A 24,641-nucleotide genomic window follows, 5' to 3' on the forward strand; every position below is an offset into this window, starting at 1 on the left:
CTGACACGTCCCTTGTTATTATAATATCATTTCGTACTTGACTTTTACTTTCACAATTAATTCAATATCTTCAGTAGTCGTGCTAGCAATTTAATGTGTTTCTTTTAACTTTTACACGTCTATTTTTTTCAAGTCAAAAGGCTAAAAGTAATAAAATGTTGTTTTGGAAATTTGTGTATTTCCGTTCGTAATGATACATTGAATGAATTTATTCCACTGCACAACTAAATTCAGATAAAACTGGTCCCAACTCTAACGGACCATTCTGCTCATAAAGTCTTCGTGTCATTGTACATGTATGAAGATGAACAGGAATTGATGTGTTTATATCGCTGTAACTCAATTTAAATACTTGCGACATTTCTTTGATCCACAGGAACAAGGAATTTTTTCATCTTCAAATGGAAATTTATAGTCATAGGTAAGCTCTTCGCCTTGTACAATACGGCGCAACGCAAATATGATTATATGCTTATGTCCAAGTATATCGACCACTTTTGAATAACAATTGGGCTGAAATGCACACATGAGAAAAAATCTGTTTTAATAAATAATAAAAAAAATATATTAATATATAAACTAATCAAACATATTTTTTACTCTTGTTTCGGTTCACGCATAATATTTTTTAAATAAAACTATATTAATCGTTTCTATCATCATTTTACCCTCGAAGGAAGCCTTATATTCCTAGGGGCGCGTCCCCAGGTGGAGGATAGGGGAATGCCTCCCACAAATGGGTGGTAAGAGAGAAATCAATTACCTCTCCCGGACCACTCAAGCAGAGGAAGGAAAATCGCTTTGACAAACCATTTATTAGTAGCGTCTGACCTCAAAATGAGCGGCTGCCAACAACGTCTGATCCTTATGTTAAGGCATAGAAACGGTGTGGGAATAATTTCGAAAAGAATGATTAACTCAGCTAACCAATACGTAATATAAGAAATTTAACAAGTACGTCAGGAACAATGATAAGCAAATAATACACACAAGAATATACAAAAAATGTGAAGCGGTAATGGACACAATTTTAATTTAGAGATGCTATGAAAACTCGAAAATCTATATTCTGCTTATAAGTCCTAGTTCAAAACTGCAAAGATGTGCAAAAAGATGTATATATTAGTGCTGTTCACAATATTCGAAGTTTTTAAAAAACCGAAGTTCTTCGATTATTCAAATATTCGCAATTCAACGAAGTCTTCGAAGTTGGAAAAAACTTCGAAGTTTTTGTAAATTTTTGTTCTCGAAGCCTTCAAAATTTAAGTGTTGTGAAAAACTTCGAAGACTTCGTAAGCAAAAGGTGAAGTGAGAGCGCAAAATGCAAACAAACGTGCATCACACAAATTATTTGAGGGATGAAAGCATTTGCTTTATTTGTACGGTTGTATGTTTTTTTTGGTATTTTATGCATAAATTAAAAATATGTTTTTTTGTTTTGTTAACACATAAAATTTATTTTATGATTATGTATTATGTATTATTATATATGTATATGTAGTATTATGTATTAATGTATTGTTATATATATTATTATATATTATTTATATGAAATAAAAAATTTACCTTTTATATAACTTATATTTATAATTTATATTAAAAAAATTATATTTATGAAAATTTTTAATATAATACAAAATACATATGTAAGAATATGAAAATATTGATATTGATGGATTTTATTAGTAAAGGAAATTTTATAAAAGTATTCATTTTTCTTTTTAAAAAAAATCACAAATTAAAACCTTGAAAATTAGTTATGAAAAAATTAGTTTTGCTCATTAATGCATAATTATTTGACATGTATGAGCTGTGATGATCACACAGGTAACAAAAGCACAAATTTATTTTTTGCATAATAAAAAAATAATTTTTGATTATTTTATTGTAATTACAGTTATTTTACGGTTTATGTAAAACTTTTAAATCCTTATTTCTAAGAAAAGAAATACATAATATTATAAGGAACTATCTAAATAAAATGTAGAATGTAGTAAAAATTACTACATTAGCACAATTGTATAAAAGAAATTCCATCAAATTTTCATGTATTATATTATATTAAAAATTTTCATAAATATAATTTTTTAAATATAAATAATAAATATAAGTTATTTAAAATGTAAATTTAATATAAATAATATTTAATAATAACATATTTAATAATAATATATATTATAATACATATTTAATAATAAAATAAATTTAATGTAATAAAATAAAACAAAAAAACATGTTTTTAATTTTCTGCATAGAATACAAAAAAAAAAAAACATAAAACCGTGCAAATAAACCAAATGCTTTCATCCTTCAAATAATTTGTGTGATGCACGTTTGTTTGCATTTTGCGCTCTTACTTCACCTTTTGCTTACGAAGTTTTTCACTGCACTTAAACTTCGAAGACTTCGAGAACAAAAATTCACAAAAACTTCGAAGTTTTTTCCAACTTCGAAGACTTCGTTTACTATTCGAATTCTTCGTAAATTCGAATATGAACAGCACTAGTATATTTGTGCTTCATAGATTACGAGAAAGCATTGGATAAAGTAAAACATCAAAACCAAAACATGTTCGGAAACAACTCTCATGGTTAAGGAATATCCGCACTAGGACAGCATTTCGAACTATTAGCGAATTGATACACTCTCCGCGATCGAGAGAGCTTTACACACTGATAGTACATAACATATCTTGAAACGCTTTTTGAATGCTGTATAGATTCTAGTTTAATATAAAATGATGAAATTGAATGTTAAAAGATAAATGTTACCTTTTATGATTAGTCATAAGTATTATTAAAGAAAAATTTGTAGTATTGAAGATTTAAATTGATAATTACGTGGAAATAAGCTTATTGTTAATAAATGCTGCTGCTGACACTCAGATTGAATAGGCTGTCTAAGAAGAAAATCACCATTTATTAATTATTGTATGTATAATGCTAGAGAAGAAGACGATCAATCAAATAATTAAGAATATAAAAAAGAGACAAATTGTTAAAATTCACAAATTCATTCCCTTTATTCAACAATTGTCCACTCAAGTAGCGAACTTCAGTATTTTTGACAAAGAAAAACTAAAAGAAACTGATAAATCCGGCAATAGAAAGAATTGGAAAATTTTAAATGATAAAATAATTGGAACAGTAAAGTTAAAAAAAACACATAAGTTAAGAAGAGAATTGCTAGATATTAATATATTATAAAAAGTTAAAATATTACGAGTAACAACGGTATTAGCTGCTGATTGCACACAATGCAATCATGAGCCAAAGCTTGAAAATCTTAAAACATTAAAACGGAAATGCATTTGAATAAATTATATTTTTTGGATATGCTCCAAAATTCTCCAGTCCGGAATAACATCATATATTTTACAATTAATATAGACCTATATATAGAAAGGGGGGACTTGTTTAAAAATCTAAATAAAATTAGTCATTGTACAGCACTAACGTGTTTTGCTTTATATAAAAATAAAATGGGATAATAGGCGAACAAAAAACTTTAAAATAAAACAAAAATTTGTCATTGCAATAAATTAGTAATTTTATAAAGAAATTTATACAAATTATTTATTTATTACTTCTTATATGTTGTGTTTTGTCAAACATTATAAATACCTCGCATGAGTGATTTATGAAACGTGCAGCATTCCCACGCATTGTAGCATCAACAACGAGATTTTCATCAATTTTGAACATATAACAGCCAATACCACGACTATTATAACAACGTTCACGTTTATCAGTCAACGTTGAACGGATGAGTTCTCCGGCATATTCAATTACCATTTCACCTGTTGCCCGAAAAAGGAATTTAGGTAATTAATTTTTAAATAAATATATGGAAATTAAAAACTTACCTGCTTCTATATCTTTAGTGCAGTAAAGACCACGACCATGTATATGTGAACGAAACACACCAACATAATCTTTATAAGTTTCTTTCAATGTTCGATATTTCATAGCCATTGGTAAATTACTTCCAGTACCACGCCTTTAATAATAATATATTTTTTATATTACATTTTATATACTTAATAAATTAGTTGCGAACTAAATTAGATCAAAAACAAATACTCACCTTGGCATTAACTCATTATCTGATGGCTGCAAAAAAACCTGTATTGGTTGTTTCCGATGTCTTGATGCTAACCAACTAAACATATCATAGTCGGAACGTTTTGAAAAGGGTTCCAACCTAGCACACCCAAAAAGATTTTCTTGTATGTCTTCCTGATCAGATAAATAATCGATTGTAGAATTTATATCATTAATAGAAGAAATGCCGTTCGTAGATATACTGGAAATTGTGGACGCAGCGGGAAATGCAACTGATTGTGATAGTAATGAATCATATTTATGGTATTTTGGGGTGTATTTTTGACATTTTTCTACACCTGGCAATTGTTCAATTAAATACTTTAAGGCATTTGTTTTTAGTCCAATCATTTGCACACCGCACATATCGGCTAACGGACCTTCAGGCAAAGGTACTAATCCATGTGCTCGACGAGCTACTTGTACTGCTTCAAATACTTGCTCCCAAATTTCTGTTATTGAAGTTGATTTATATATAAAACCATCATCACTTTGAATCTCATATAACAAATGAGGACCGGTAATCTTCTTCGGTTCACGACTTGGATATGGTGGTGGAAATTGCGTTTCAGTCTTCAAACTATTCATTTCATCCATTTTGGTTGTGGGTTCATTTGAAATACTTGACTCATTATCAATTATAATTGCAGGTACTTTATTCGATTTTAAATGAGGTGATAATTTTACTTGAATTTTTTTCATATCAAAGTTTATATTATTAATTTGTTGAGAAATCCCCACATTTATGTCATTGTCTATTTGTGTCATAAGATTATTAGCTGCAGCTACTATTGTTTCTGATGCATTTCCATTGCCAAAGTTTGCTTCTTCAGTAGTGGTTGATTGTAATGTATTATTTTCACATATTTGACTGTTTATATATTTAACATTGCTTAATTCAGCACAAGTTTCAACAGTTGTTACTGCAGCAATAGAGTCGTTGCAATCATCATTTGTTAGGTTATCAAGAATTTTGTTAATTTTTGCTTTAACTGTGGGTTCATCACTATCTGACATTTCCTCTGTTGGCATTTTTATACTGAACCCATCATCATCATCGTCGTCTTGTTCAATAACATTCATAATTTCAGGTCCAGATGTGCAATTGATTTCACTAAAATTTTGTGATACTATCGTCGAAGGAATCTTATCCTTTTCAGAAATGAGCAAACAGTTAGCGGCGTAATCTTGCAAATCATTTGCAACGATTTCGATTTGCTGCGTAGTTAAACTTGTTTCATTTTCCATACCTTCTAAATCACATTTGAGTGTATTATCAACGAATTCAGTTACTGAAACCGATTTATTAAAGGTTTCATTATCATCTTGTTCATGTAAATGAAATATTTGATGTGGTGACTGCAGATGAGGTGAATTCATTTGAATTTGCAATAGCGAGTCCTCATCTTTCTTAACCTCTGACTCATAACAAACTTTGCTGGTAATGTCATTGTACAATTTTGAAACGTCATTAATAGTTTTCGCAACAGTTTTAGCTGTTGAAGTTGTTGTGGTTTGATTCGGAGTTTGTTGCATAGGTAAAACGCGATTTGTGGGTCTTGATATTAATGTGGTGGAGTTTGAATGAATATTATTAGTAGTGTTGGTTGTAATTGTATATTGTGTACTCTGTTGTAGGGGATTGACAATATTTGTAGGAACATTCGCATTAAATGTTGAGTTGCAGTACTGCGAACGATTTTGATTTATACTGTTGTTAGTTATTGCATTCATTTCTTGTTGATGTTGGTTAAAGATTTCAGTCTGATCCTTAGTAATTTCGATGCTGTAACATTTCTGTTGCTGCATATTTTGGCACTCACTGTGTTGCTGTTGCTGGCTGAAATCGTAGGGGTTATTTATTATGCTTTCATTAATTGTTTTTGAAGGGGTTTCAATTTGAAGATCGGCTTCGTTCTGAACTACAACACCAAAACTGTACTCTCCTGTCTCATTTATAAATTCATTTAATTGTTGATATTGCTGGTTCAAAACTGGTTTCAATTCCATGCTTTTATTAGTTTCGATTGTTGCATTTATTTCGGTCTGTTGAGAATTTTGTGTATCTTGAATTGGTTTGAGCAAAACAGTTTTAGAATTGTCATTTATAGATTGTATAAGTTGTTGTTGTTGTTGTTGTTGTTGTTGTTGTTGCTGCTGTTGCTGCTGTTGCTGTTGCAGTATCTGTCTTTGCAAATTTGGTTTTGAAATTGTAGCAGTTTTAATGATTTTTGGTTTTATTTCTGCCTTATGAATGGGACGTATAAAATTTGTTTTCTTAGTTGTAGTTGCTATTTGTAAAGGTTTTGTGGCAATTGTTGCAGGAACTGTTGTAACACAGGGTGTTGTAAATATTTTTTGAGTATCGACATTCTGATGAGCCTTTAATGGGTTACAGTTATTAATGTTCGTATTTATTGATGTTTTCATTTGTGTTTGTGCTGCTGCAATATGCCCTGAATCAACAATTATTTGCGAGGGTATTCGGCTATGTTGACTTGTTTGTTTATTATTATTAAGTTTATTATTTGTTGTTGGTACAACTTTATTAATAACTTGTGGTTGAACTTTGGTTACTGCAGCTATAGGAGTTGCTTTTCCTGTGTTCCGCTTCATTTGTGACACTGGTGGTACTTTAGCTGTAATTATTTGAACTGTCGGTTGTTGTTGATTAACAGTTTGCTCTACAAATTGCTGTGATTGTTGATTATGATATGAAAAATTAGAATTATCATTAGATGTTTGTATTCTATAAATCGAATGTTGCTGATCGGCAACATTATTGTTCTGAGTTTCTGTTGCAGTTGTTGATTGATGCGCATTATGGATTGATTGTGGTTGTTGGAGTACATTTGTAGTTGAATTTAGATAGTTGGCTTGTTGTGCACCTTGCTGTTGTACTATAGATGCTCCTGTATCAACATTATTCAATACAACATAACCAGTTGGTATATCTACAATTGGTTCAATTTTACTTGCTTGAAACACCTGTGTTGTAGTTGCCGAAAAACTGGCGTTTTGGCTAAGAACACCAGGCATAGCAGTCGAAACAAATTGTTGAGACGACATCACGGTATTTTGGACAATTGTTTCGAGTCCGTAATACATCGGCTGTGTAGCAAGTATAACTTGTGGCGCGGATGCATTTGCAGCAGCTAACATTTCTAATCCACTTGTCCCACCTCCTAAAATTACTTGTTGCTGGGGTGGATCTGCAGCTGTTATAACATTTCCACCCAGTTGAATGGTTTGTGGTTGTATTAACGTACCTATTACTTGTGGTTGCGGTTGAGTTGCTTGTGTAATATTTAGCGGTGTTGCTGATAGCATTTGTAATCCTGTAGGTGCTTGTGAAGTTGTAAGAACAAGATTTCCACTAGGATCTGTTTGAATAAACGCACCTTGCATAATTTGGGGATTGGTGTTTGTTGCGGTAATGAAGGGGGTTGTTTGGGTTTGAGTTTTAAAATCATTGCTCGGAGGAAGAGATAAATATTGCACTTGTGGGTTTTGAGTTCCATCAGTAGTTACAAATGATATAATATTTTGAGGGACAGTCGAGTTTGTGGCTGCACCAACTTGTTGCATTATGATTGGTTGTTGTTGTGTTGTGGTATTCGCAGTTTGGAATAAAATTTGAGGTTGTTGTGCACTTGAACTCATACTAGCTGCTTGCATTTGTTGCATAATACTATTATTTAGTAGCTGAGCAGTATTTTGAGTAACTGCGCCTGTATTAAGTACTGTGATCGGTGATTGTTGTGCTTGTATAGTTTGTTGGGCAACCGTAGTATTGGGTGCTGATACTTTTGTTTGTATCGGTTTTATGACATTATTCGATTTTATTTTGCCTTTCAAATTTGTTGCTAGTTGTTGATTACCCTTTATTCCTAAAGCTTTAATGGATTTACCTCCTAAAGGTAGAATAATCTTTTTATCATTACTTGTTTGCAATGTTTGGAACGCTCCTGAATTTTGTAGTATTTGTGAATTTTGAGTGTTTACAGGTGGTAATTGTATTATTTGCTGTGAACCATCTGGATTTGTAGAAACTGCAATAAGTTGTGTTTGTTGTTGTTGTGCTGGTTGAATAGCAGTTGCGCCAAATGTACTTGTTGGTGCTATAGTATAAGTACCGTTTAGATTCGAAGTTAATCCTTGTAAAGAATTTGAAAAAAATTGTAGCTCATCTGAATTTGATGTAGTAGGATGGGAATGTGAAATAAAGAAGTTACTTCCAATCGTTTGTGGTTGTATATTTTGAATTTGTATATTTTGCAAACTTTGCAAATTTTGTAGTCCTTGTATATTTTGCAAGCCTTGTACATTTTGTATATTTGACATATTTGTTAAAGGTATACTATTTATACTGCTTTGAATATTGTTTAAAGGTACAGCTTGTGGAAACGTTTGTATAAATGGCAAATTTCCAGCGACGTTCGCCAACGTTGCGGTGCGATGCCCTTGATTTAGTTTATTTAACTCGCTGATTGCATCTGCAGATATTATCTGACATGTTGCTGATTCCGGAGTTCTAGGAGTAGTTTCAGATTCTGATTCACTTGTTGATAATGGCTCACAATTTGTTATATGACGTTGAAATGATTCATAAGTTCGGTAAGTGCAATGACAACGATCACATTTAACAGTCCCACTGAATTGAGTATCTGTACCAAAAATTCTATATTCGGTAATGGAGTCATCAACACCATCCACCTGCATAAGTTTTATTTTATCATCTCTTTCAATATTTAATTTTGTTTCGATATGCTTTGCAGCACTCCATATAAATTGTTTTGTTCTTAATGTATTATTCATTTCTACATCGTTCGATTGAGATTGGCGTCTGCTGAGTGCTTGTACTGTTGTTGCATCCTTTTTACAGCGTTGTTGATTTATGCTAAACAAAACACCTTCCGTAACACGCATCTCTTGTAAGTTTTTAGAAAATTTACGTCTCTTTATAGCAGCTGCCGCACTATTTCCATCAATTTTTGACCAAGTACGTTGTTGTGGTGTTCTTTTTAACAGCTCTGATTTATTTCGTTGAATATCGCTACTGTTAAAAGTTCGTTTTATTTGATTGCTTGATCTTGTAGCCGACAGTAATGCGTCTTCTACATGATTGACAATTAGGTTATTTGAGGACCAAGAATTATTTAACTCATTCTGTTTACTAAAAGCTGAGTTTACAGTATCATCATCAGATATTTGTACATTAGAATTTGTTACCGTATTTGGTGCACTATCTTTAGACTGCTCATTTAGAAACATTTCGGTTTTGCCATCAGAATTGCCCATTTCTTCACATATCATAAATTTGGGGAATATGTCTAACATGGAAATGCCATCCAGTAATTCATGCGGTAAATCCTCAAAAATAGCATCTTTAATTTCAGGAGGAAATAAATCGGCATTATTTTGTGGTTCTTCTTCGTTATTTTCATCCGTTGCTGATGAAGAGTTCTGATTATTAGATAGGAATTCCGGAAGAAGCTTAGTTAAAGTTGAATTTCGTAAATTAACAATATCTGTATTTTCAATATCTGCAATATTTCCGCGTGTTAAACTATTATGCCAAAGTGAAATTTGTGCAAGGCCCAATTGTACCATTGAAGAGTTTGGATTAGTATGATCAATAGTGAAATTTCTGCTAGCATCAAAAGCAGTTAATGTCGAAAAATTGTTTTGTATTGTTGTTTTTATTGTGTATTCCACTATTTTCCAAGGCTCTTTAGATGACCAATAAAGACGAGAGCATAGAAAATTTATAGGTATAATGGCTTCGTAAGTATCAGAAAATTTGGGTATCAGTGTCCCCAATTGTTTTACCTCCAGTGAACCAATATGAAACTGAACCTTTGAGGGTTCAACAAGTTTATTTCTTTTGCGATCTAGTTCCACGTAAACTGGTCTTGTTACATTGAAATTAGTTTCAGTTGTTGCTAACGTTTTAGCATTAGACGCATCTCCTGCGTGGTCTGGACAGAAAACAGTTTTATCCACCAAAAAGAAACAATTAATACTGCGAGCACATGGAAAGTGATAGTGTTCTCCGCATGATTTAACATTGCAACCTACTGTCGCCCCTCTATTTCCACAGACAGTACATCTGATTTTTCTACCACGTGATATTGCACTATGTACATTTTGTAATGAACCATCAATTTCCTCAAACACTTCAGCCGACCACATAGCACAATTTGTATGGACCCAACAATCATGTCCACAATATAATAAACGAGATTCTTTACTGGATTCTGCTTCTCCAGTTTTGCGACAGAAGAGGCAAACGCGCATGTCTTTACGTGCTTTAAGAGAATAAATCATACTATCAACATTTTCAGGTAAATCAATAATAGATCGATTCTGATGCTCATTGTTAAAATTTTGAGACTCTAGTGAATTATTTATTATATATGAACATGATTCAAACATATCCTCTTCCAGTGCATCTGTACAAGCTTTTGTTTCATTTTGAAACCATGGAAATTGTTCACTCAATATTTCTTTATAAGCAATAACCAGTTCATCACAGTTAGCAATTTGTATTACATTATTCATATCGTAATTAAATTCTGCTAGTGAAACGTATTCGTTACTAATAATCTTACGTTTTATATCCACTAAGCTAAGATTATTATTTTGATTTCCATTATATGAATTTGAGTTCAATGTATTAACACAGATACACTTTTCTCTACCTTTATCTTCAATAAAATTTTCATTAAATTCATATATATCTTCACTACATTGAGATTCTCCATCACTACACCGCGGATCGCGTTCATTATTGAATTGCAAACATTTTGGTTGGATTTTACCATTACCACCACAAGTACACATAATTTTTTTTCTTGGGCTTAATTTAAGTAGAGCACAAGCCTGGCGAGACTTACTGAGAAGCTTTAAAACACTCATAAGACTCGTTTTAAATTCCTCAGTAACAGCTTGACGCCATTCATATGCTCTTTGTTTAGAATTTTCTGTCTGTTTTGCACATTTAATACATATGAATTCGATTGACTCTGGAAGAGTACTTAACAAATTGTATTGCTCATCTGTTAGTCCTTCACATTTTGAATGAACCCATTGATTACAATTACCGCATTCCATCATTTTTAGATCAAAGTCATTTTCTTCGTAACATTTTTGACATATAGGACAATAATTTCCTTTTTTTCGTAACTTAAAACATGATGTACACATTGGTAAGTTGCCGACGAATTTCGAAACTTTCGTTGTTGAACAAGATTTGCACTTCAAGCAATTAACACAAATTAATGGTCGATCAGCTCCAAGCAATCTTTTGCTAGTTCCTAAGCATGTTGAATGATAATTTTTTTGACATTTTTGACATTTCACTTTAGAACCCGAAGACATATTGCAAGTATAGCATACTGTGCAACGTGGACATAACCAATTCAAACGATTAGTTATTTGATTCATGTTATTTGTATTAGTATGAAGCATTAAAGTTGACGTATCTAAAATACTGGCTATTGTATCATCCAAAGAGGAATGCTTTAAATTATACTCATCTAATACACAATACTGATGGTAAGGTTCACAGCAACAAGCACAAAAAATTAATGCATCTAGTCCAGTTGAACCACATAAAAAACATAAAGCGCGCTGCGCAACTGTCTCAGTAACGATTAAACCAAATCCAGTTTGGCTTACTTCAGCGGGATCGTAGTTTTCCCAAAAATCAATAGATATTAATAGTTTTGATTTACATAATTCCTTGCGTTTAGGTAAGTGTTGTTGATGATGATGTTGAAAATTCATATATTTTTGGCCAACAACAGATGGGAAAGTTGTGTTTGATTTCTGAACTGACAAATTATTATTGTTATTAATTGTAATATTGCGGTTACTATTTATGTTACGTGTGTCAATTTTGGAAATATGCAGTACCGATCCTTTTTCGGAATTAATTTCTTCTGTCATTTCTTGATCTAAAAGGTTAGAAGATTTTGAGGATGATGGTTGTGTAATTTCATCTACTTGTTTAGTTGCAGAATCATTTGTGCAATGTGGTTTAGAGTTTGTTTCTAATCTACAAGAGGAACAATTTTCATTTTCAACAGTTACACTATTCTGTTTATTTGTATAATTTTCATCTTTACAGAATGTTATATCTGTATTTTTAGAAGCTGCTACAAGTGACTCATCGATACGCGGTTGATCTGTACTCAAATCATTTTCCTCGTCAAATATAGCTAAAGGTTGGCCAAGAACAATTGACGCACTTCGGCAAACATGCTTTACACGTGGACCTTTCAAATCAATTCTCTGTCTTTTATGCGTATCTGCTAAAGTAGAAGCTGATGCTGTTGTTGTGGGCAATGTTGAAATTGACGAATATGACAATGTACTTTTAACCGTAGATATTGGACCAGAAAAGTCAACTGCAGTTTGGGTTGATGGTGAAGGTATGATTTGAGCAGATAATAACAAAGGATTTCCACTACTTGTTAGCGATGTATTGATAATCTCTGACATTATTCCTTTCGATACATATTTTGAGATGTTCGTTGTTGATTTATTTAGTATATCTTTATCTTGTTTTTCTTTACGTTTACTTTTACTTAATTTATGACCGTTTTCATTAACCTTGTTTCGATTTTTTAAATAATCGTCTTCTGGTGTTAAATCTGAATTCTCCAGTTTTTTTACTTTTTCAACTTTTTGTTGTTCTATATTTTTTGTAAAAATCGATTTTTCTAGTATTGGTGGTCTTAATAATGGTGATGTACCGAATGTTACATTATTTTCTGCCAAAGGGTTATTTTTTAAATTTATTTTCATTTCAATTCCAACATCAATTGAAGATTTCCATTTAATTTGCCCTGGAGTAGTAAGCCTTTGAGACAAAAATAGTCCAGTTGGTGAAAGTAATTCAGTGTCATTTCGATAACAAGTGTCTGTTGGGGATATTTGTATTAACGAATCTTTCTGTTTTATCATGTTAACTGGTAAAATATTGCTTAATCGCAACTTGTGCCCAGACGGAAAATGAAATATTTGAATACATTTTTTTAACCAACATGCAGAGCAGCGTTCTTTATAAATCTTTTTAAAATTTCGAATATGATTTTTGGAATGAGACAATAAATTACAGTTACCTAAAAACAGTTTATATATGAATATAGTAAATAAATTTTATTTTATAATAAATTACCATCCCCTTTACATAGCAATTGTAAATACTTTTTTGATGGACTGCCGCTAGATGCAATTGATTTCTTATTAATTTTCGATATAAATTTTCGACACGCCTCACAGGCTAGTACTCCATATTTACGAGCCTCTTGCAAATTTTTATTAATAATAATTGCTGAACATACGCTGCAAGAAGTCGAATTGCCTATTAAGTAAAAAATATTATATAAAACATTGTTAATGTTATACCATATGAATAAGCAAAACTTACTTAAACTAGCGCTATTAAGTGGGTTATTAGGAGCACTTAACGAAAATGTTGATGTACTATTCAAATGAGAATTTGAGCAAACTGATTGAGTTAATGATTTTGATGTTACGCCTTTTGGTGTTGGTGATGTACCCGTAGTTTGTGAAGTGTTCGCACGATCAGAAACTGATTCGTAAATATGTAAACGTGGCTGTCGTAAAACAAAACTATTTGCTTTTAAGTGACTATACTTTGGGAATTGTGATGTGGACAAAGCAAATGTAGATTTTGGTTCGGAGAGCTCTTTTGAAGTTTTGTTACCTTTAAAATAAATATAAGAAATATATAGCGTAATATTTTAATTAAATGGTAATTCATTGCAAACCTAAATTAAGTTTTGTGTTATTGCAATCTTCTCGCAAACAAAAATAATTTGACTGATCTTTTTTCTGCATAGTAGAACCATTTACTTTTGTTTTATTTGCACTTTTTTTACAAATAATTCCATCTTCCAATAGACGTTTGTTAGGTTTTATGACTCTCGACGATCGTGTACTACGCTTAGGTAAGACAAAGAGTTTATCTACAATCATTTGCTGTTCGTCTTCATCATCTTCTGCATTATCTCCATCACCGTCTATATGAAAATAAGGCTTAATGGTTATAATATAATCTTTATTGAATTTCTTACCGTCGTTGAGCTTATTATCATCATTGTTATCTCTGCTACTAGTATCAGATTTAGAATCCCGTGTCGGAGAATCTGCTTTAACGCGAAATGTGACTATATTATGCATATTGTCTTCATCAGCTATTGGTGCTCCAAAAGCTCTTGATAAGCCACCACCAAATAATGAATTTAATGTACTAGATTCATTAGATGTTGTGTTAGAAGAAGAAACACAAGTACTTGATGTGGATGAACGGAATTTCAAAGAGTTTAATTTGTCTATGTTTGAATTGTTTTTCAAAATCTCAGTTAATCTAGAAGGTCGTACAATACATTCACTATTCCGCGTATATAAATTTGGTCGATATATGCATTCCTTTTTCATAATTGACACAAGTGGTCGACGATTATCTGGATTGTACATTTTTTTGACAGCACTTTTATCATCGCTTGTTTCCAATATATTTTTAAAAGTCACAGTTTTCTTTTGCTTCGTAGTAGTAACAACTTTTGAACTGGTAGATGGTGTACAGTTATTATTAAGATTGTTTTGATTATTAGTGTTATCGTTAACGTTTAATTTAGTAGTGCAAACATTTTTGTTGTCGTTTGATGTTTTCGATGATTCAAGATTTATGTCACTGGATTTTGTTTCAATTTTAGAATTAGCAGATGTTACCAATAACTGAAATAGTATTAGAAAAGAAAATTTTTGATGTATCAACATATATTTGTCAATTTCCCGAAATAATCTCTTTATATGGTTTAGTTATTTTAATTATAAATAAATTTTACTGTGCAAAAATAATATATTATAATATACAGCATGAGTTTATTGGATATAAAGCAAATATGTACAATGAGAGATAAAGACAATGCAGTGTATATGTAATAGTACTAACCACTATCAATATATGAATTATTACTAGTTTAGTATTAACATTTAATTAGATTAATTTATATTAGTTCACAATAAATATGAATTAAATTCTAATTTTGACAATTGACATTTGAATTTTAATTTTTTGGACAGTTAATTATCTACAATTTGGTACCTGTTTCACAAGCTTTAAGGTTTGATATTTTGAAACTAAAATTTGATGGGATATATTAAAAGCAATAGAATAGAACTTATCACAGTAAATCCCGACACTTACCATAAGGCAAATATGAGAAACATGCTTTTCGTAATTACTGTTTCAGACATTCAGGCGGTTTCTAATATAAATTAGATAAAAGAAAAGCTAAGACCTGCTTACCACAAGTTTTTGAAAATTTGTACGGAATTTCGTCCAGCATCATAATACGCGCACCTCGCGCTATGTTATAACTGGTGGTTGACAAAATTATAAAATATTTAGGGAGAAAATTCCGCAATTTTAGATCAACTAGCTTCAATGTATAACACTTTGTTCAATAATGTGTGTGACTGACACATAGATGGCGGCACTAATACTAAATAAATATTTTTTTTCAAAAGTGGCAACCTTTTTAGTCTTACTGTCAAAATCATATGTTAAACCGACCATTTGTTTACAAGTTACAGTGCTTTAAGTGACGCTACTTTTGAGTTTTCAAAAAAAAAATGAATTCAAAGCAATTCCGTGTGCTGTTTTATCATTGTTTTTTAATGAAAAAAAATACTGTTCAATGCCAGGAATGGCTTGAAAAACATTATTCGGACTCTGCTCCATCAAAAAGAAGCATTTGTTATTGGTATGCCGAATTCAAACGTGGTCGTACAGACACCGATGACATTCCATCTACTGGACGGAAGTCGGAGTTTTTGCGTCGGTACATCACGATGGATGACACATGGATCCATCATTTCACTCCAGAGTCAAATCGGCAGTCTGCTGAGTGGTAAGGTTATGGCGTCTGTATTTTGGGATGCGCATGAAATAATATTCATCGACTATCTCCAGAAGGGGAAGACCATCAACAGCGACTATTATATAGCGTTATTGGAGCGTTTGAAAGACGAAATCGCAAAGACACGGCCTCATATGGCGAAGAAAACAGTTTCGTTCCACCAAGACAATGCACCGTGTCACAAGTCGATGAAAACGATGGCAAAAGTGAACGAATTGATCTGGCCCCCATCGACTACTGGCTCTTCGCAGACCTCAAAAAGATGCTCCGTGGTAAGAGATTTGGCTCAAATGATGAAATAATCGCCGAAACTAACGCCTATTTTGAAGGCATAGAAAAATCGTTTTACAAAAGCAAAAGCGTTGAAATGATTGTATCTCCCTAAAAGGGGACTATGTTGATGAATAAAAACGAATTTTGGCAAAAAAATGTGTTTTAATTAGTTAGTCACACACATTATTGAACGAAGTGTTAGATGTGAATGTAAATTGTGTTGGAAAAAATGATGAAATTAAATTTAACTTTTTTGCCAACATAAGCAAACTTTTACTAGTCTACTCGTCGCTGCAAATAATGAGACGAAATTAACTTCATCTATTCGTCAACATTTTTTTTTAATAAAAAAAAATTTTGTGCGAACCTAACAATGCCTTAAAAAGTATATGACATTTTCCCCAAGACGATACAACGTGTCCAGAGTTCTTGGTTACGATCCCCAAATTGCATGAACTATACTTAGATTGGTATAATTTGGCATTCAGTAACTGTCAACTGCTCACGTATCTCAAAATGATTCTGTAGGGTAAGAAGTTCTACTTCAACAATGTAGTCATTAACGATTTTAAGGCTAAATGAGTGAAATAATAATTTGTTGTGCAATAAAATGGATTAAGTTAACGAAATTTATATTTTTTAGTACTTAGTTATTTTTGGTACTTAATAAGTGATAAATGTTTGTTTATTATTTTGGTGATTAAATTATTCGTGGTAATAAATGAAATTTTAGATAATTGATCTTAAATAATATATAAGATACATATTGGACAACAGCCCAATTTAACGAAATCGATTTATTAAATCTAAAACGCAATAACAAAATGTTTTTGTTCGTTAAATGGGATTATTGGTTACCTTGGAAGACTACTGCACATAATTCTATAACTATTAATCATTTTTTTGAAACAAAAGTTGAATTTCTACATAATAAAGTAAAAAAAAAAAAATTACAATTGAAATAAAACAATGCGATAAAAGAAAGCACATTAAAAATTAAGCAAATTAAATTAAAATATAATATAAAAATGCATAATTGTGTAAAACAATCGTGTGAAATAAGAAACTAATGTGCTAATAAAAACATACTGTTGTACTGTAGTCATCCATTGAATCGTCATCAGCATCAGTCTCAATAATTGCCTTAGACTCTATAACAACAGGCTTTCCTGTAAAGGATGCAGGAGAATCTATTTTTATCTGTTGCTGTTGTTTCACTTTAGGAAAGGAAGGTCTCATCATATCTGCCTTGGTAAGGTTAAAAGTTTTGAATTTTCTGTTACAGGTTTTGTTACCACAGGCCATTACTGTTGGTGTAGAAACATCAGTATATAAGGATGGCATCGTTGTTATTGATTGTAAAGATCTTTTATTTGCTGCAATTGTATAATTTTCATTGTTTTCTTTAGCATTTTTTTCCTCTTCTTCTTTTTTTTTGTTTTTATACATTTCACGAGATTTATCATTGCTTCTATCGTCGTCAGTTTCATCACTTAAAGGTAGCGCATCATTGTATAACTCCAAACTTGATTCGGTTACACTATTACTATTGCTATTACCTGCGCAACCACTATCGCCATTTGAACTTTTGCCATCTTCAGTATTCTTACCGTTTACATTTTGATTACTTTGCGATCCACTTGCGCCGTCAGTACTACTTGCATCAGCAACCCTTCCATTACTGGTACTACCACCATTTCTCGTATCATTTTCATTATCATCATCATCGTTGTTGTTGCTTCTATTGCTACGATTTGTGGGCACGTCTGTCGTGTTTTCCTGCTGCTCTGCCAACCCCTCATCATCAATTTGCAACACACTAATGCGTTTACGATTAATCGACTTTGATGGTTTCCCTGGAAACTTGGAACGGCCCATAATAACATAAAATTTGCATTTGCAAATTTTTCACGGCGGCACACAAAGGTGCTGTGCCGCACTTTTCCTTAACAGTTGTGACTAAGAACAATATCAAGAAACCTGATAATGTTCGCCAAACTATTAATTTTTCGCGTTTAAACACCGCGTTTATTCGAAATATGAGGTGAGCAAATTTACTATACACAAGAGTATGTTTCAGGTTACTTGCTCTCACCTATTCTACTCTCCCTTGGGAATAAAACGTTGAAATTGCACGAAAGGCAAACAGCCAACAACAAACAGCTGCCTTTCAAATATTTTTCTTTTCTTACTGTTTTTGAATATAACAGCTTGCTGTTCCCTATTTGTTACCGTATCTCGCGTGACCAACGCTAACGATACGACTTTCTTGATTCTTCTCCTTTAAAATAGTTTTTTTCTTGACTTTAAAGTGCACTATCCCTGCTCGTTTTTGTTTATTTATTCTGACTTTTTCACTCTCTATTTAAGGTGCATTGTGTTTCTCTCTCTTATTTGGATTTAAGTTGTTTTTCAACTTAAAATGAGACTTTTTTGGTTTCACTGTTTATATTTCAAGTTTTTCTCATTTAAGATTCCCTCCTGTGTAGCGTGTAGTTTAATAGTAATATTTTTATTCTTGCATGTGGTTGGTTTCCGTTTGCTGTCTTTTTATGACAACTTTTTGTAAAGTTATGTAGTGAATTAAAATTCGTTTTACCCCTTCTTATGCAGCGTCTTACATAGTTTTCATTTACTTCAAATTTTTATTTCAGCTTTAGATATTGGCAATCCTTAGATATTTAGTCAACCCTTCGTTAATTTTAGAAATTGTTATTGATGTCTTAGTGTTTGTTAATAATCGCTGGTAGCTGCTTTTCATTGTTGCATCTGAAAAATCATAAATCATAAAAAGAATTATTTTTACATTATAATTTTGGATGTGTAATTAGATTATAATTTTAAAAAAATTAACTAGCAACGATATTTTGTCATTCTGTCATATTACTGACGAATTTAGTGACCATAGAGTATTCAATTTTTATATTATTTTTTCAAATAATACAAATGCCAAAGCGGTCAACACAGCTTATGTTTTATATGATGAATATAAAATTATATATTTTAAGTCTCATTAAGAACACAAAAAATAATACAAGAATATGAAAACAATCTTGCAATAATAATTATTTGCAATATTTAAAGTCCTATAAAGCTAAACCCATGATAAAGCACTCATCGACCAGGCTTATAAAATGACTTGTTTCAATTCGGTGTGGATCCATCGAATCCAGACCTTTATCCAGAGTTTATGTTAATAATCCAGAATTTTGTTTTTATTATATATTTATTAGGTGTATTTGGCCGCTCTAAAGTTGAACAAAAAAAAAAAACAAGTCACTTGCTTAAAGTCGCTAATTTGTAAGCAAAACAACAATACTCTCTAGTTATGAAGTGTCTAAACAAATTGGAGACTGTAGAAAAAAATATTATCAAACCGATCTATGATCTATTGTGAACTTTCATTGCAAATTTCAACAAATACTCCAATTATCCGTCAAAAGTTGTTTAGAGTTTAGAATTCCAAATTTAAATTTTATTTCACAAATTTGAAATAGAAATATTATAAAAACGTTAAAATTTTAGAGAATATAAATATTTTAAAAATATATCCAAATTTATAAGAATACATCAAAAGAGTTTTATTAATTGTTAATTGCTAACAAGTTTATGATTTAAAGGTGTAAATCTTTTTAACTACAATTGATTTTGTTGTAACAGGAAATTTCAAAGTTTCCTGCATTCTGGTCATTGTTCTTAATACGCTATTCATTTCAATATTTAATTTTTTAACATTTAAATTTATACAAAATTCAGTTTGCCTTAAATTTGCCGCATATACGAATGTCTTGGTAATTGTGAAAATATAATATTTTACAGATTGCAACAGTAATGCCAATATGTCACTAATGTTCTTTTCGATTGCTAACTTTTTCAATGGATATTCGCTTTTAGTGCAATTTTCATTGTCGGTTGGTAAATTGTTAGCGAAATATTTAACACTTGAGTTTAGGTATTAACAGCTGTTTTATATAACTTGATAAATACAACTACAAATTTTTTAGATTACTTTAAAAATTTCAATTGGGCAATAAAATTCGACAGATCGTGAGTAAATCTAGATTGAATCCAGATTTACCAATCGAAAATGCAAGCGACTTGTAGCTTTTGCAACACTTCAGAGCGGACGAATACACCTATTGTTTAAAGGCTACTTTCGAAACTTTTTAAAGTAACACACTGTTTATATAGTTATATATATTTTGATTTCCATATTTTTGTTCTTTATTTTATTATTGTAGGATACACCCAATATACACTATCGTTTTTTCCCAAATTGTTATAATTTATGGTTTAATATCTCATTTACATTTGGTCCCGGTTTGATGTTTTCAACACAATCAAAAAAAAAACAGTAATAGAAGATTATGATTTACATTATGCAAATAAAGTGATTCACGATAATTCTTCAGTAAAAACTGACATTTTCGATGAATTATTTACGATAAACCATTGTAATAATATTTTGACTTGACAATAGCTATCAATGTCAATATTGTCATTATATTTATTATAAGTACAAGCATAATGTAAATTGGTACTTATCCAATTATTTTCGAAACTGCTAAGTTACAGTTTTCTCACTGTTTTCTTTATTAAAGTTTACGTTTAACCACAATAGCTTAGATAAAATCATATTTCTTAATATTATGTACATCAACTACTACTTTTATCTTTCTTACTGGAAAGCAGTTCATAGAACTTAGACTTTTACAATGGGACAAGATATTACAAGGATATTTTTGTTCCATCACCCGGAAAAGAAAGCATCACAGTACGTGGTGGAACTCTTCCAAAAACCAATGCAGTTCATTTCTGTCGTATTTATTTTGTGATGGAAAAAATTTCAGAATCTTTTAAATTCGAAGAATTTTCAATTTTAACAAGAAGCTTAATAATGAGCGCATATGAAAATAGCACAAAATAAAATATTTAAACATTTTTAACATATTGCAAATCTTTTAATAAAGTATAAAAGCAAAAAAAATATTTGTATCTGATTTTTTGTTTTAATTTTGAAAATAAGAATAATAATAAACTACTATTAATATAATAAAAACCATCCTTATAGACGTCTGTCTTTCTAATAATTTTTCTTGAACTAGATTTTTTTGGAGGGATACCCCATTTGAATGAGCGGAATGATGAGTGTCTGGTCTAGTTGAAATAGTTTTTACTGTACATGTATTTATTTATTATAGAACACAGTCAACTTAGACTATAGTTATAACACACTAAGTCCTAATACATATGGATTTCTATATTTAGACTTCTTACTAAATAAATTTAAATGTAAACAAAAATATCTTGATCTATATTTTTTCAACCGTAATACATGGAAGTACAGCTTATTATCTAAATTCTGTTTAAAAAAATCAAGCAAATTCAGTTAATTATACATGTATCCAAATATGTATAATTACAAATATTACAAATCAAATCAAAGTTATTATTTATAGGTTATTAAGGCATCTTCAATAATTGTGATATTTAGAAATTTTACTTATTGATATGGTATGACTACTAAAATTATTAATAAAGAATTTGTTAAAAATGTTGTTCTCCCTTACTTTCTAGTTTACACATAACTCGCAATTTATTCCGATGTTATATTGCTCGATATATAAACATATTTTCATTTATTGCACTTTTAGAATATTTCGGTACAGCGATGAAAAACTTTTTAATCTGTTTTTAATTAATTATTGTTATATTTGCCACAAATCAAATCATTAAAAAAATTCAGTGTCTGACTTTTTGAATTAATCAATAACATTTCGCAAGATGACAAACGACAATGCAAATACGAGTACAGGATTTAAGAGCATATGCAAAAACAAAATCATTTTATTAATGAATGTTAGAACAGCATTTAATTTATTTATATTGGCACTTTTTATGACAACAAACAATATAAAAGATGACATAGAATATAAATATCACAACAGAAACAAAACACACATTTTTTTGGAATCTATTAAATCTATTAATACAGCTAAAAACAAAAATCAAATCGCAAAATAGATACAAATTGCGAATAATTATTGAAATTTGAAGGAAACTTTTGTGTCTAAGTACAAAAACGGAATGAAAAGAAAAGGCGAAGCAAATGAAATAAAAAAAACTGAAGAAATGATAGAAGAAAAAAAAAAAAATATAATACAAATTTAAATAAAATTCTGTGAAAAATTAGTGATAAAAATATAACTTCAATGTCAAGTGCAACGTGTATCAGGAATAAACGCTCGTAAAACTTAAAACGCATTTTTAATCGAACGCTAATAACTATTAACTTAAGTGTACCAACCAAACCTATGATTCATATGTAACGTAGAACAATCAACAAACGCTAAAAACTGAAAAAAATCAAAACAAGTCAAAGGCGAACCAAATGAGAAAAGAAAAGGGAATACAATAGAACAGCTGCAGGAGATCAGGGTGAGAACGTAGCATAACTCAGAAGTTCAACGTAGAAATTTTGTACTGCGACATTTTTGAATGAAAGCAGCTGCTATTTAATAAGACCTTAATATTTTGTACAAAATAAACTTTCCACTTAATTTGCTTCCAAATTGCCTAATTCACATTATCATCGTAATTAAACAGGGTGAACTCTGCGGGTATGAAAAAGAATAAAGACTACTACATGCATTTTTAACTGTTTACTTCCTTTTATATAAATAAAACTACGAACAGTAAACTTAAATCTTCATTAAATTAATTTTTTGCAATTTTGAATAATTGTTTTAAAACAATTTTATTACTTTTATTTCATTTATTGAGTAATTAAACTATATGCATCTAATTAAGAGATCGCAATAAGAATAGTTGCAAAAGAATGTAAAACATATATATCGCATTTATTAATACATAATAAATTCATTTCACGTTTAAACTATATTATTTAGTGCGCATATGGTTAGACCACATACACAGCTTATTTACTTCTAGTTAGGTTTCATACACATTATTTTAAACATTTTAATACTTCTAGTTGTTTATTTATTTTTAAAGTAGTTTTAATTAGTTTTCGATGCTTATCATACCAATAATATAAAACGTATTTAAAGTTATATATCGATAGACTACCACGCCTAAACATAAGTCGTGAACAATAAAATGTTATTAATCGTTATATTATTGTTAATATACAAAATGATCTTAAGAGAGCTAAAAATCCTCACCTTTTGTTTTTTATTTAAATGTCGTATTAAAAATCTGTGGACAATGTTTGTTAAGAATATGTAGCAAAATATACTTCGTGGACATATAATAAAACAATAAAATTTTAGATTTTGAATTTTCTGATTGCAAATTAATAATGAAACAAACACAACATTTTATTGCTTTGATGGAATGCAACACTGCCGCTCTTGCAAATTTTTACAAAATCTTCCTTATATATATTGTTTCTACTTTGTTTTTACATTGACTTTATTTACACATTTCATTCGCTTTGCTCTTTATTTCGGTTTTCACTTAAATTGCGTTATCTTTTGGAACATTTTCTTGGCGCTTACCGATACAAACACTTGCACAAAATACGCACACACAGAATATAAATTTTCTTTACACCATTCAGGTTTTAAGATTTTTATTTACCATTTTTTTAACATTTTGAAAAGTGTTCACATAAAATTTATAGTAAACATTTATATAAACATTCATATTTATTTTTTTAATAGTTTTATTACATATTTTCTAAATTATTCATGTAATTTTCCAAAAAATGTGAAGCGTAAACCCACGAAACTGCGACAACGAAAAAACACCAAACGAAGTAATTGAAAAGTATTAAAATAAAAGAGTGTGAGACTCGATGCTAAGTTGCTTGTATAGTATGCTGTATGTTCAGCATAAGCATGATTGTGATAAACAGGATGAATACAAAATATTTTTAATGCATATGCTATTTTTGGTACTTACGGAATATTTTTTCAACACAGCTGCATTTTAAAAATAACAATTCTTTTCAATTTACAGAAGTAACAAAAAATGAAAATCATTCAGTGATTTTGTAACAGAACTACGGAATTATTATTTAAGTTAATTTGTATTTTACTTATTGGTTAATAAGTTTCATTGTTTCATTTAGTTTATTTTTAATATAAATAAATTTATAAATTATAATAAAATTTATCATTTATTTTTCATATAATTTTAAACTTATAATTTTAAATTTTATATATAATGGTAAAAATTATTATATAAAATAAATAAAAATACAATTTCTTACAACATACAAATTTCTTTTTACTTATTCAAAGAGAAAATTGAAATATAGGTCGTGTGCGAATTTTTCTAA

The 24,641-nt window shown here is 30.3% G+C and overlaps 1 protein-coding gene across 2 annotated transcripts; it reads right to left on the reverse strand.

Annotated features, from left to right (window-relative positions):
• Positions 1-24,268, reverse strand: LOC119678817 (histone-lysine N-methyltransferase trithorax). 2 transcript variants are annotated; one of them, XM_038090878.1, is made up of 10 exons: positions 23,521-24,268; positions 17,426-19,105; positions 14,213-14,876; positions 13,907-14,158; positions 13,543-13,842; positions 13,291-13,476; positions 4,087-13,234; positions 3,866-3,999; positions 3,624-3,799; positions 1-513 (listed from the first exon to the last, which is right to left on the reverse strand). In XM_038090878.1, exons 2-10 carry the CDS (start codon positions 18,212-18,214, stop codon positions 340-342), a joined length of 11,823 nt encoding a protein of 3,940 aa, XP_037946806.1. In that variant the 5' UTR covers positions 18,215-19,105; positions 23,521-24,268; the 3' UTR covers positions 1-339. The 2 variants fall into 2 exon arrangements, with proteins under 2 accessions (XP_037946806.1, XP_037946805.1); XM_038090877.1 differs by lacking the exon at positions 23,521-24,268 and adding an exon at positions 21,907-21,971 and having other exon boundaries at positions 340-513.
• Positions 24,269-24,641: the final 373 nt, after the last annotated feature.

The sequence above is a fragment of the Teleopsis dalmanni genome, chromosome 2 (genome assembly GCF_002237135.1).
Source record: "Teleopsis dalmanni isolate 2A chromosome 2, ASM223713v2, whole genome shotgun sequence".
Taxonomy (NCBI): domain Eukaryota; kingdom Metazoa; phylum Arthropoda; class Insecta; order Diptera; family Diopsidae; genus Teleopsis; species Teleopsis dalmanni.

Excerpts from the sequence above, each read along its gene's own strand:
- LOC119678817 (XM_038090878.1), bottom strand. The coding sequence starts at position 18,214 with ATGGGCCGTTCCAAGTTTCCAGGGAAACCATCAAAGTCGATTAATCGT. Across the intron at positions 14,159-14,212 it reads TGATAATAAGCTCAACGACG|ACGGTGATGGAGATAATGCA; the intron begins GTAAGAAATTCA and ends ATTTTCATATAG. Across the intron at positions 4,000-4,086 it reads GATAATGAGTTAATGCCAAG|GCGTGGTACTGGAAGTAATT; the intron begins GTGAGTATTTGT and ends TTATTATTAAAG.